The 11,392-nt window shown below is 41.9% G+C and overlaps 1 protein-coding gene across 3 annotated transcripts in view; it reads right to left on the bottom strand.

Moving 5' to 3' along the window:
- The window catches only part of pld1b (phospholipase D1b), a 90,860-nt gene that overhangs the window by 39,810 nt on the left and 39,658 nt on the right, over positions 1–11,392 (bottom strand). For all 3 annotated transcript variants that reach the window (XM_039790583.1, XM_039790585.1, XM_039790584.1), the window contains exons 2-9: positions 6,991–7,161; positions 6,149–6,312; positions 3,338–3,480; positions 2,241–2,346; positions 2,057–2,122; positions 1,870–1,928; positions 1,072–1,164; positions 154–306 (exon numbers count right to left, since the gene is read on the bottom strand). In XM_039790583.1, coding sequence (XP_039646517.1) covers positions 154–306; positions 1,072–1,164; positions 1,870–1,928; positions 2,057–2,122; positions 2,241–2,346; positions 3,338–3,480; positions 6,149–6,312; positions 6,991–7,129 — 923 coding nt within the window. In that variant the 5' untranslated portion in view covers positions 7,130–7,161. The remainder of the gene's footprint in view (positions 1–153; positions 307–1,071; positions 1,165–1,869; positions 1,929–2,056; positions 2,123–2,240; positions 2,347–3,337; positions 3,481–6,148; positions 6,313–6,990; positions 7,162–11,392) is intronic.

The following is an 11,392-nucleotide window of genomic DNA, read 5'->3' as shown; positions in this document are numbered from 1 at the left end:
TCAGCCCCACTGGACCTTTGTCAAGAGTATTTACTTTATTTATTTTAGGGTAAATACTCTCGACGAATGTCCAGAGACGCCCGAAAACATAAGTTAGTATCATTCGGCAAAAGTTGCCCCCCCAAAGATGACTGCCTAATAGTAACAGCACACCTGGACACACTATCGATGCGAACGCCGTGTTTGGTCTCCGTGTCGCTGGAGTCCATCTTGATGCTGAACTCTTTGTCGAACAGCATCACAAAGGAGATGGCGCCCGAGTCGGGCTTCATGTACAGCAGGAACGAGTCCTTCACCACCAGCCAGCTACACACAAACACAACAGAAGTTTAATATTTTAAAAACACAGGAGTACTCCATGGGATTCACAAATAAACTGAAACGTTTTGCAGAATACTTTTGCAGAAAATTCTTGGATCCCATTATATACAGTCCCTCCAGAAAAAACGTGATCGCATAAGTCAACGCATAGTCAGCCAAAGTCCACATATTTATGCGGGGGGGGCCGCATTTTTTCAAATACTCCGCACTTTCGCCGCATAAATTGCTGATTTCCGCGCAAAATATGCGGGGCTTGAATGATTTCATAATCCCCGCATTTTTGTTGCAAAAAAGTCACTTATATCTTAGCAGAAAGTTGAAAAATTTTGCGTTTACTACACACAAGAGCAGCCATTTTCCCCTGTTGCCATGGGAACGTTACGAAGTGACGTAATCACACGACGTGAACATCATCGAAAAGCAGGGCGTTGGGGGAATCACTTTTTTTCTCTTTTTCATCAAACTGCAATTTTTGCAAGTTCCCGCAATTTCATTGCATAAAATTGCATAAATATCATATATAGCATATTTCATCGCATTTTTTAAGAAAACGTGCCACATAATCAAGGATTTTAGCATTTTTCTGGAAGGACTGTATATAAACACAAAAACCAAATTATCTCAACCACTTACTTATAATCACTTAACATTAAGCGGACAAGTTTGAGCACAACATTTCATGTGTCTATAGATCTCAGCCGTCGGTGTGTGTGTGTGTGTGTGTGTGTGTGTGTGTGTGTGTTCACTGACCGTTTGGACCAGCGGTAGCACATTTTGCTGCGACCACAGCAGTTCAACCCGGGAATCCGATGGCCGCCAGATCTCTTCAGCACCATTCCTTCTCTGAAAGACAAGACAAATCTGCTGTTTCTGCCAACAAATACTGTAAATCTGTGCCTATAAAACCACTGATGAAGGCTCTGTATGTTACAGTATACTGTCTGGCACATTCGATAATGTAGCATAGCATTGTTAGATTTTTCTTACAGTAATACAAGTGCTTAAAAGGAAAATAATTTCAATCCAGCTCTGTGTCATCTTTGTGTGGGCAGTGCAGATGAACGGTGTTTGGCTTCCCTCTGTAGCATCAGCGCAGGGAGCTCGGAACAGCCGTTGTCTGCTAAAATCCAGCGGATGACGCGAAAGGTAAACCTCCGTGAACGTGTCGAGGGAAGACAAGCCACACAACGTTCATCTGCACACACTGCCCACAAAAAGATGACACAGAGCTGCATTGAAGTCAACAAAATATCTTTATAATATTAACAATTTTGTCAGAATTCCAATGTTTTGGACATCAGGGATTGTTGACAGAAATGAGCTTTCCTTCAAATAATTGTTTTAGTAAAACAAGCAATCTTCAAATATGATAATTTGATGTCCAACATAGTTACATCCTTCTTGAAATCACTCACATTCAATTTGTATTTAGTGGAATTTTCTCACCAAATTCCACTAATTCCATTGCAGTGTTTTTTAAGCATTAAATGTAAGATTTTAAATACCAAAACAAGTAGTTAAAGATACGTTTGAAGATGTTGTTCTTACAAGCCTTTTGGTCCCAGATCGTGGATAAAGGACAGCTGGCTAACATCGATGAACTCCATCTAAAAAGAGAGAAATAAGTGTTGCATATTCAAATCTTTTCCAGGACTTTACAGTCTATTTTGTTATTCAAGTTTTTTCAAGATCGAGAACCCTTCTGAAGTTTCTCTAACACCGCTGTCGTCCCTACCGTCGCGTGGTAGTTCCTGTACATCGGCATCTTTAGCAGCTTGTTCAAGTAATCTTCCAGTTGTTTCTGGAACAAAACACAAGTTAGAGAAAAATCAGCCGATACTTTAAACAAAATTAAACATCAAAAAGTGTGAAACCAAGAGATGCTGCTGAACGAAGGCTGCTCTGGTGAAATGTGGTACCCTGCGACTGGAAACTTGCTCCTCTCTGCCCAGCTCCTCCCTCCCTCCTCTGGGGAGGTTCGGCATCATCTCGCTCCTCGTCGCCGTATGCCTCTTCACCGTGTGACTGCAGAGAACAACCACAGGAGGAGAGGATGTCGGTTGAAATCCCAGGATGCTAACAAAAGTGTTTTCAATGTAGTTTTAGCAACTTTCTGGAAGGTTCATGTGACGGAGGCAACGGGAACGAACTGTGTGTTAAAGACAAGATGTGACCTGAGGGTCCGATCAGAGATGCTAACAAGTCTCTGAGCTATAGAGTCCAAGTCAAGTCTGAAGTCTCTGATCTAGAGTTCAAGTCAAGTCTGAAGTCTTTGAGGTAGAGTCCAAGTCAAGTCTCAAGTCTCTGATCTAGAGTTCAAGTTAAGTCTGAAGTTTTTGAGGTAGAGTCCAAGTTAAGTCTGAAGTCTTTGAAGTAGAGTCCAAGTTAAGTCTGAAGTCTTTGAGGTAGAGTCCAAGTTAAGTCTGAAGTCTTTGAAATAGAGTCCAAGTTAAGTCTGAAGTCTTTGAGGTAGAGTCCAAGTTAAGTCTGAAGTCTTTGAAGTAGAGTCCAAGTTAAGTCTGAAGTCTTTGAAATAGAGTCCAAGTTAAGTCTGAAGTCTTTGAAGTAGAGTCCAAGTTAAGTCTGAAGTCTTTGAAATAGAGTCCAAGTTAAGTCTGAAGTCTTTGAAGTAGAGTCCAAGTTAAGTCTGAAGTCTTTGAGGTAGAGTCCAAGTTAAGTCTGAAGTCTTTGAAGTAGAGTCCAAGTTAAGTCTGAAGTCTTTGAGGTAGAGTCCAAGTCAAGTCTCAAGTCCTTGAGCTAGAGTCCACATATGTTGCATTCAGCGCTTCTTTTGTATGGGCCTTGTTGTATGAAGTACAACTGTAGTCACTGTGTATGCGACCTAAGTGCGATTCGAGTCCAAGTTTCAAACTTGAGTCCCATCTCTGGGTCTGATGTGTTAAAAGTTGATTCAGCTGGTTTACATTGCCCCTAATCTGAGCTCCTGAGGGACTTAAATCCAAACCTGAGCCAATCCAGAACAAGAGAAAGCCAGAAAAAGCCCTGCGGCGTTTACCTGCGTGACGGCAGCGGCAGCCTCAAGAAGGTCTTGTACGTCCTCAGCTCTCTGTGGAGATCCATGAAGTGTTTCTCCTTCCTCTTCACCAGCCATGTGAACTCGCCGTGCTTCAACTCGATCTTAAACACCGCCGGCAACGACTGAGCACACAGCACAGACACACGTTTAATGCTTTACGTGTGGCATTTCATCGTTAAATTGTAAAATGTTCCCCGTCAGTGATTCTAAATTAATATTCATGTTGCATCAATGTGTATGTTGCATTTTCCTTCTGTAGATGTTTAAGGTTGTGCTCATTTTAACTCCTTTATATCCTGTTGGGTAGTTTAATCTACAGCAATGCATCATATTCTATAACAGGGGGGTCAAACTCATTTTCACTAAGGGCCACACTGGAAAAAAAGAATCACATCAAGGGCCAGACATGTAGAGTTTATTGACATGCTTTACTTAATCGAACAAGATCAAACATCTGTATTATTGCAGGTCTCCTATAGTCTTCTCACTTACAGCTTGGTCGACATAAAGCCCCAAAAAATGTAACTTAGCCATCAAAGAAAAAAGCAACACAAAAATATCGGAAAAAATGCGACATAAACATCTGAAAAAGTGGCAAAAGCGTTGGCAAAAGTGACAAAAACTTCAGATAAAGCAACAAAGACTAGTTGGGCCAAACTGTATTATGAACCTATATTAATATGCGGGCCGGATCAAAATATGTGTGGGGCCGGATTTGAGTTTGACACATGTTCTATAAGATCATCATACGTTTGTAGCGTTGCTGTCCTGTCAGAACCACGTAACGTACGTTTTAAAACATTTCAACGTTTCAAACAGCCCTGTTTTGAGCTTTGTGATGCTCCAAGAGGCTTTTTAAAGACTTTATTTAGCTTTAAGAAGTAGGAGAATTTTCTCAACACAAAGAAAACACTTTCACTTTATCAGTTTATCACAAACATTCAACATCAACACATCTGGAGATACGAGGTTTTCAGTGGACAGGAAGGGGATGAAAAACTGTCATCTGAAAAGTAACGAAAGCTGTCAGACAAATGTAGTGGAGTAAAAAGTACAATATTTACCTCTGAGATGTAGAGGAGTACAAGTAGAAAGAAGCAGAAAATGAAAGTACTTAAGTACATGTACTTTTACTTGTCTTTTATATCTCATCTTAATGCCTCTTTATGTCTTATTACAAGCACTTTGAACCTTCCCAACAGCTGAAGGAGAAATTCCCATTATTCTGCGCAGCTAACTGACAGGCATGTGGACTTGAGACTTGGTGACTTGGACTCGAGTCAGCTCGAGTCACCGTATTGCAAATTGACAAAAAATAAATAACTTGAGACTTGACTCGAATTCTAAGTTTTCACGTATCTGTCTAACTAGTCCACGACGTTCCACTTCTGGGATTGCTCTCGTTCTGCCAGAAATTCTGCCGGATGGCACTATTTTTTCAGATGTCCGTTTTCGTGTGTCCCGTTACCTTCCGCTCTCTCTGTGTTGGCGTTCTAACCTCCGGTGGATTTCTGAGGACTATGGTTAACTGCTCCTCAGATCTCTGCAGGGTAAATCCAGACAGCTAGCTAGACCATCTGTCCAATCGGAGTTTTCTGTTGCACGACTAAAAACTACTTCTGAACGTACACGTTCCACCAAAACAAGTTCCTTCCCGAGACTATTTAGGGGCGTTTAGCACCGCCCCAAGATGATTGTGATTGGTTTAAAGAAATGCCAATAAAAGCACGTTTTTCTCCCATCTCAGAATGCTGTGTGGACTACACCAGACCTTCCTCCGCAGCGCTGTGGAGGAAGGTCTGGCAATGCAAGACTACTGTCTAACTATGAAGTATGCTATGCAGCGGCAGCAACGCAAACTGACTGTGAATCATGATTGGACGACTCAAAAAGCTCCCCGGTATGTGACTGTCGTGATCGGATGACTGGCTGTTGCTGTGTATTCTTTGCTATGGCAACACGTAACATCAAAGAGCCCTGATGGAGCCTCATTAGTGGGACCAGACCGCAACAACGGCTGCGTCTGTGCCACCAGTAATCACTTTGATGGGCTACCAATACCTTGTCTTTTATCTTTATAAAGACCGGATACTACAGGTAGAGCTGGGCGATATGGAGAAAATCAAATATCACCATATTTTTGACCAAATACTGTAAAGTTGACAATTGGTGCTTTCACAAAATATGCACACAATGAGATTTTTGATAAATAATCACCAGTTATGTTGATTATAATAACTATGTGGGTAAAGGCAAATAATATAACAGCTACAACAGTCTGGTAAGTTCAGAAAATGACATCACTTTACTGTAATGCAGCCTTTAAAACCAGGAAAAGACAACACTTGTTGTGTCATATCAGGATATTACGATATCCAAAATCTAAGACAATATCTAGCCTCATATATCGATACTGATACAATATCAATATATTGCCCAGCCCTAACTACAGGTAAGACTGCTTTATCTTGGGTGTAAAAAAAAAAAAGTGACTTGATTTGGGACTTGACAAAACCTGTGACCCAAAAAAAACGTGACTTGCTTGAGAATTGGACCAAATGACTTGAGACTAACTTGGGAATTTGAGCAAAGACGACTTGGTCACAGCACCGCGGACTGAACCTCTGACAGTCTTACTGGATGCCAGCCCAGCGATTTTAAAACCCTTTTCGACATCGGTGAGAATTTGAGAATAGCCGATTCACCAGAGCACCGCTACAATAGGTCGACATGTCATCTGAGACGAATAGTGGCTGTTCAGAGTGAGAGGTTTGGGAGGTGTGTGTGCACCTTGTTGACACTCCTCTGCGCCGTGACGTTGAAGCGGTCCTGGTTCTTGGTGAAGCGCTCCACCTCCAGGATCTTGGCCGTGATGGGAGAGGACAGGAACACTTTGGCCTCGGGCTCCTTGAAACCAAGCGTGTGGTAGATCGCCGTGAAAGGCAAACGCTCGGCTGCAGGATTCAAGATTCAAGACGTTAATTGTCATATGCACAGTAAAGACAACTTACACCATGCAGTCTTTCTTACACAAAAATACAAAAGGAGAATAATTTAATATGATTCGATATGTTCCATACCGGTACCGATACCAATACCGTGATTTCGATACCGGTTCCTAAACGATACTTTTTTTCAAAACCAATTTTATAAAACAAAAATAAATTACAACATTACACATTACGGCACAAATCTTTTTATTTATTTTTCAGCTCCTACTACGTGAGCCCTGCTCTCTGCGTAACGTAGAGTTTTTCCTGTGTGTCTCTACGACAGCCAATCACAGACATTATTAGATCTTGGCAGAAGCATGCTGCGTGCTGATTGGCTCACTGACGCTGATGAGATTTACTCCTTAGGTATTAAAATTTGGTATTGAATGACGAGGCATTTTTTGATACTTGATACTAAGGAGACAATTGGGTCGGTGTCTAAAAAGTATCAAATTCGGTACCCAGTCCTAACAATAAAGGTAAAAAAAACAAAAAAAGTTGTAATAAATAGTTTTAAAAAAGGGGCAGGATTAAAAACGTACAAGATTAAAACACGCAAAAACCCAATGAAACAGATCAGATATCAGACACAAGATGTACACAGCGACGGGAGAGGACACGCAGACAGGATGCACACACCTGTGTCGTAGGCGTCGGTTGTGTCGTACTCTCCGTCTTCCAGGTCGAGCTCGCGCGTGTCCAGCTTCTCCATGATGCCCGTCATATCATTGGCAACCAGCTGCAGGGTGCTGGAGGTCGGTTCGGACTGTCGCAACATGGCTAGCACTCGGTCTGGAGCCCGGGGCTCACCTGGAGAGACAGGTGAGGAAAGGGAAGTGAGTGTTGAGTGTAAAGCTGCAGACACACCGACCAGACGGCCGACCCTCGGCAGAAAAGCCAGTTGCTAACCGGCGCTAATCTGTACTGTTGCCCAAGAAATGAAAACCGGCAGCTGATTGGACGAACGCATCAGGTGGGTCTGGTTTCTCAGGAAATTCAAAGCCAGACTGTCATGGCGGCTCGTTCAGAATACGATCTCATATTGGACTAAAATAGTTCACTGAAACATGTTTCTGAAAACATTTTAAGAGAGAAATAGGCCGTGTGTGTGTGTGTGTGTGTGTGTGTGTGTGTGTGTGTGTGTGTGTGTGTGTGTGTGTGTGTGTGTGTGTGTGTGTGTGTGTGTGTGTGTGTGTGTGTGTGTGTGTGTGCAGTTGCTGAATCTGTCTTCATTTCAGATCAACAAAGGTCAGTTTAAAAGATTTTCCTCAGATTTTGAGAGACTCTAGTCACCTCATCCCGCTCCCCGTTTCCGGGTTAGCTCTCCACCAATCAGATGGGTCGTTTGGCCGATTATACATGTCAAATCGGCCAAAATGAAGGCCGACGGCCCCTCCGACTGACGACGGCACTGGACACACCGAACTGACTCGAGTCACTGACCTCACCAGACTGTCCAACGGCCGATTATCGGCTTGGTGTGTCAGCGCCTTCAGGGTCAAATCACATGTTTTCATTTTTTTCCTATGCGTATCCAGGCCCAAGTGGAAGCAAAGGTAACCCAGGCCTTTCTCCTCAGCTCCTTCTGGAAGATTCCTTTCCCAGCCAGGATGGGATATTTAACCCTTCCTAATCAGATGTCCAAACCGCCTGAAGTGGCTCGTGTCAACGTGAAAGAGCAAATCAAATATCACGATATTTTTGACCAAGTACCTCGATATCGATACTGCGAAGATATTGTAGGGTTGACAATTGGTGCTTTCACAAAATATTTACACAATGAGATTTGTAACGAATAATCACAGTAATCAGTAATGTGGATATGATAACTAAGTGGGTAAATGCAAAAAACACAACAGCTAGAACAGTCGGATAAGTTCAGAAAATAACATGACTTTACACTTATGTCATATTACGATAAAACGACATCCAAAATCCAAGAGGATATCTAGTCTCTCATATCTCAATGTCGATATAATAATCACATATTGCCCAGCCCTAAAGTCTTCGGTACTCAAAACCTTGAAAGGGTTTTTTTTTCGGTATTTTTCATTATGGGTCCACATCACATCTTCAGAACAGAAGGACATATTTAATTCAATTCAATTTTATTTCAAGTGCAATATCACCATAAGACATGGTCTCAAAACACTGTACAACAGGGAATTCAGTAAAAAGTTAGGATTAAAAATACAAAAACAATACATTTACAATCATGGCGGGTATATATGTACATAAAAGTGAAATAAAAAGTGGTACAAAAGGTAAAAACAGAAGATAGAGGAAGTCATAATAATGGTCCATAATGTTGGGAAAAAATACATGTTTTGAGTGGTGATAGAGCTGGCCTCTCTGACATATAACGGAAGGTTATTCCAGAGGTTTGGTGCTCGATAAGAAAAGGCACGGTGGCCTGCCGATATCTCTTTGACCATAGGAATTTCTAAAAGATTGGTACCCAGGGAGCGCAGTGGTCGTGCGGGGGGGGGGGGGTATAGGGGTTAATCAGTTCGGCTAGGTATGAGGGTGCAAGGCCATTCAGCGATTTGTAGGTTAAAAGAAGGATTTTAAAATCTGCTCTTGCCTGTATGGGTAGCCACATAATCAGTCAGTCATTCTCTCCTTGCTGCTGTTATCTCTGCAGTAACTGAACCCTAAAGCCGTGCTTCTGCAGTGAAGCTGCAGAAACCAAGTATCTCGTCTGTCGTCACACTCTCTCTCTCTCTCTCTTTAAGTCTCTCTGATGGATGTCTTCACTTCCTTTAAACGTCTTATTGTGTCCTTTAGCTCTCCATCTGTCTTCCCTCGCTGTCTACATCCAGCTGTCTCTTCAGCTGTTTCATCATCACAGCCCTGCAGCTACACTTCCATTTATCTCCTCCTCTCGTTCCTCGCAGCCTCGCGCCAGACGAGACACCGAATCTAAACAACGGGATCAGCAGAGGAAGCGCAGGACCTTTCCTCAATATAAGAGAGTGTGTGTGTGTGTTACAGTGTGTGTGTGTGTGTGTGTGTGAGAGAGTGCGTGCGTGCGTGCGTGCGAGGATTAATTTGAGGGATTTTCACATCAACTGACCCAGAAACATTGATGTTGTTGTGTGTGGGTGAAAAGCAGAGGGAGAATGATGACACCTTACTGCACCCAAACTAACAGTTAAATAGCTCATCGGTCATTAATGATGCGGTAACAAACCCGTGAGCCAATCAGAAACAAGCAGCTACGTTACAAGCAAGCAACGTTTCATGGAAACCAGTGGAGGAATGTAACTAAGTAGCCTACATTTACTCAAGTATTATACGCAAGTATACATTTGAGGTACTTGTACTTTAGCTTGAGTCTTTTCTTTTAATGCTATTTTATACTTCTACTCCGCTACATTTCAAAAAGGGAAATATTGGACTTTTTACTCCACTAATCTGACAATTATAATGAATTGTTATAAATGAAACAACCCCACAGTTTATACAGTCTCAAACGTATCCACCCAAATAGGAGATTTAGAAATATATTTACACTGAAAAATACTAAGTTCATTTACAAATGATGAAATACAAGTTATAAATCAGACGCACGGATACAGATACACATTTACAGATACAAACAGCTCTGCGTTCATTTGTGCATTGTGTTTCACAAGTTGCAAATACTTACGAGACTGTTTTAGCACAATAGTCGGTTGACAGGAAATTAACCATAAACTATTTTATTCATTGTGTCATCATTTTGAGTCATTTTTTCATGTAAAAAAACATTTAAGGATTCCTGCTTCACAAATGTGAAGATTTGCTGCTTTTACAATAAATTTTATTTTTCTACATGGAGTACTTTAAGTAGGCCTATATTTTCCTGAATATACTCACATTACTTTTTTTTTTTTTACTTAAGTAATATTTTCAATACAGGACTTTTGCTTTTACAGTGTGGTATAAGTACTTTTATTTTCCTCCCCCACTGATGGAAAGTTAGCCGGTAGTGTGACAGATTTCACATTTGAATTTAAAACTTTTATAATTAATTAAATTATGACTCCATCATCCAGAACCTACGACGTTAAAATGTCACAAATCCTGTTTAAAAAGGTATTTAAAAGCGCAATTTAGGTGGCCGGGTTAGCTCAGTTGGTAGAGCAGACGCACATATATAGAGGTTTATTCCTCGACGCAGCGGCTGCGGGTTCGACTCCGACCTGTGGCCCTTTGCTGCATGTCATTCCCCTCCTCTCTCCCCTTTCATGTCTTCATCTGTCCTATCAAAATAAAGGCCGAAAATGCCAGAAAAAATAATCCAATGTTTTTTTTTTTTTAAAAAGAGCAATTTAGAAGTTGAATTTCTTATTTACGTTTTGTTTGTGTGATATTTAAGATGAAGTCTTGAATATGTGTTTTGTGTTGTGCAGGAAAGATCCTGTATGAGTGGGGCTCTAAGTGTTACTCAACACTCAACACCAGAGCGACTGCCCTAATGACTGATTAGATTAACCGTCTCCAATTACAGTTAATCACCTCATCAGTGTTCAATAAAAGCAAACGCAAGCTGTCAAACGAGCAAAAGGTCTGCCTGCCCGGAGGAGCTGTCTCCTGTGGGAGATATTTTCAAGCCTCGCAACATTTTCTGAAGTGAACTTCGAAGAAAACTATTTGCGTTTTGGTTCTGCAGAGAGAGTTCAGCTGCGGTTTGACTCTGGTCTGTCTGCTTTCACTTCCTGCTCCAGGCGACACCACCCCCAAACACAGCGGGCGGGGAGGCTGTCCCCCATCCAGGACACCAACAGGTCTGAACCCCAACGATCAGCAGCCAAGAGTCCCGTAACAGTGCCCTCGAGCAAGACACTGAACCCCCCCCTTTCTGCTCCTTTACAAAGCTATGAGCCAAGAATGCAGAATTAGGTCAAAGAGTATAGTATATAAAAATGGAGTTTAAAGGGCAGTTAGTTTACACATCAACGGAAATACATTTCCAGGATAAAGCCTGACAAGCGTGAGGCTTTGCCCCTCTCCTTCCCGCTCTCAAAATCCCCGACAAATTTCGAGCTAGCAAGCT

This window comes from Perca fluviatilis, chromosome 22, assembly GCF_010015445.1.
Source record: "Perca fluviatilis chromosome 22, GENO_Pfluv_1.0, whole genome shotgun sequence".
Lineage (NCBI taxonomy): Eukaryota > Metazoa > Chordata > Actinopteri > Perciformes > Percidae > Perca > Perca fluviatilis.
Note: the sequence above shows the minus strand (reverse complement) of the source record. Positions and strands in the feature narration are given on the sequence as shown.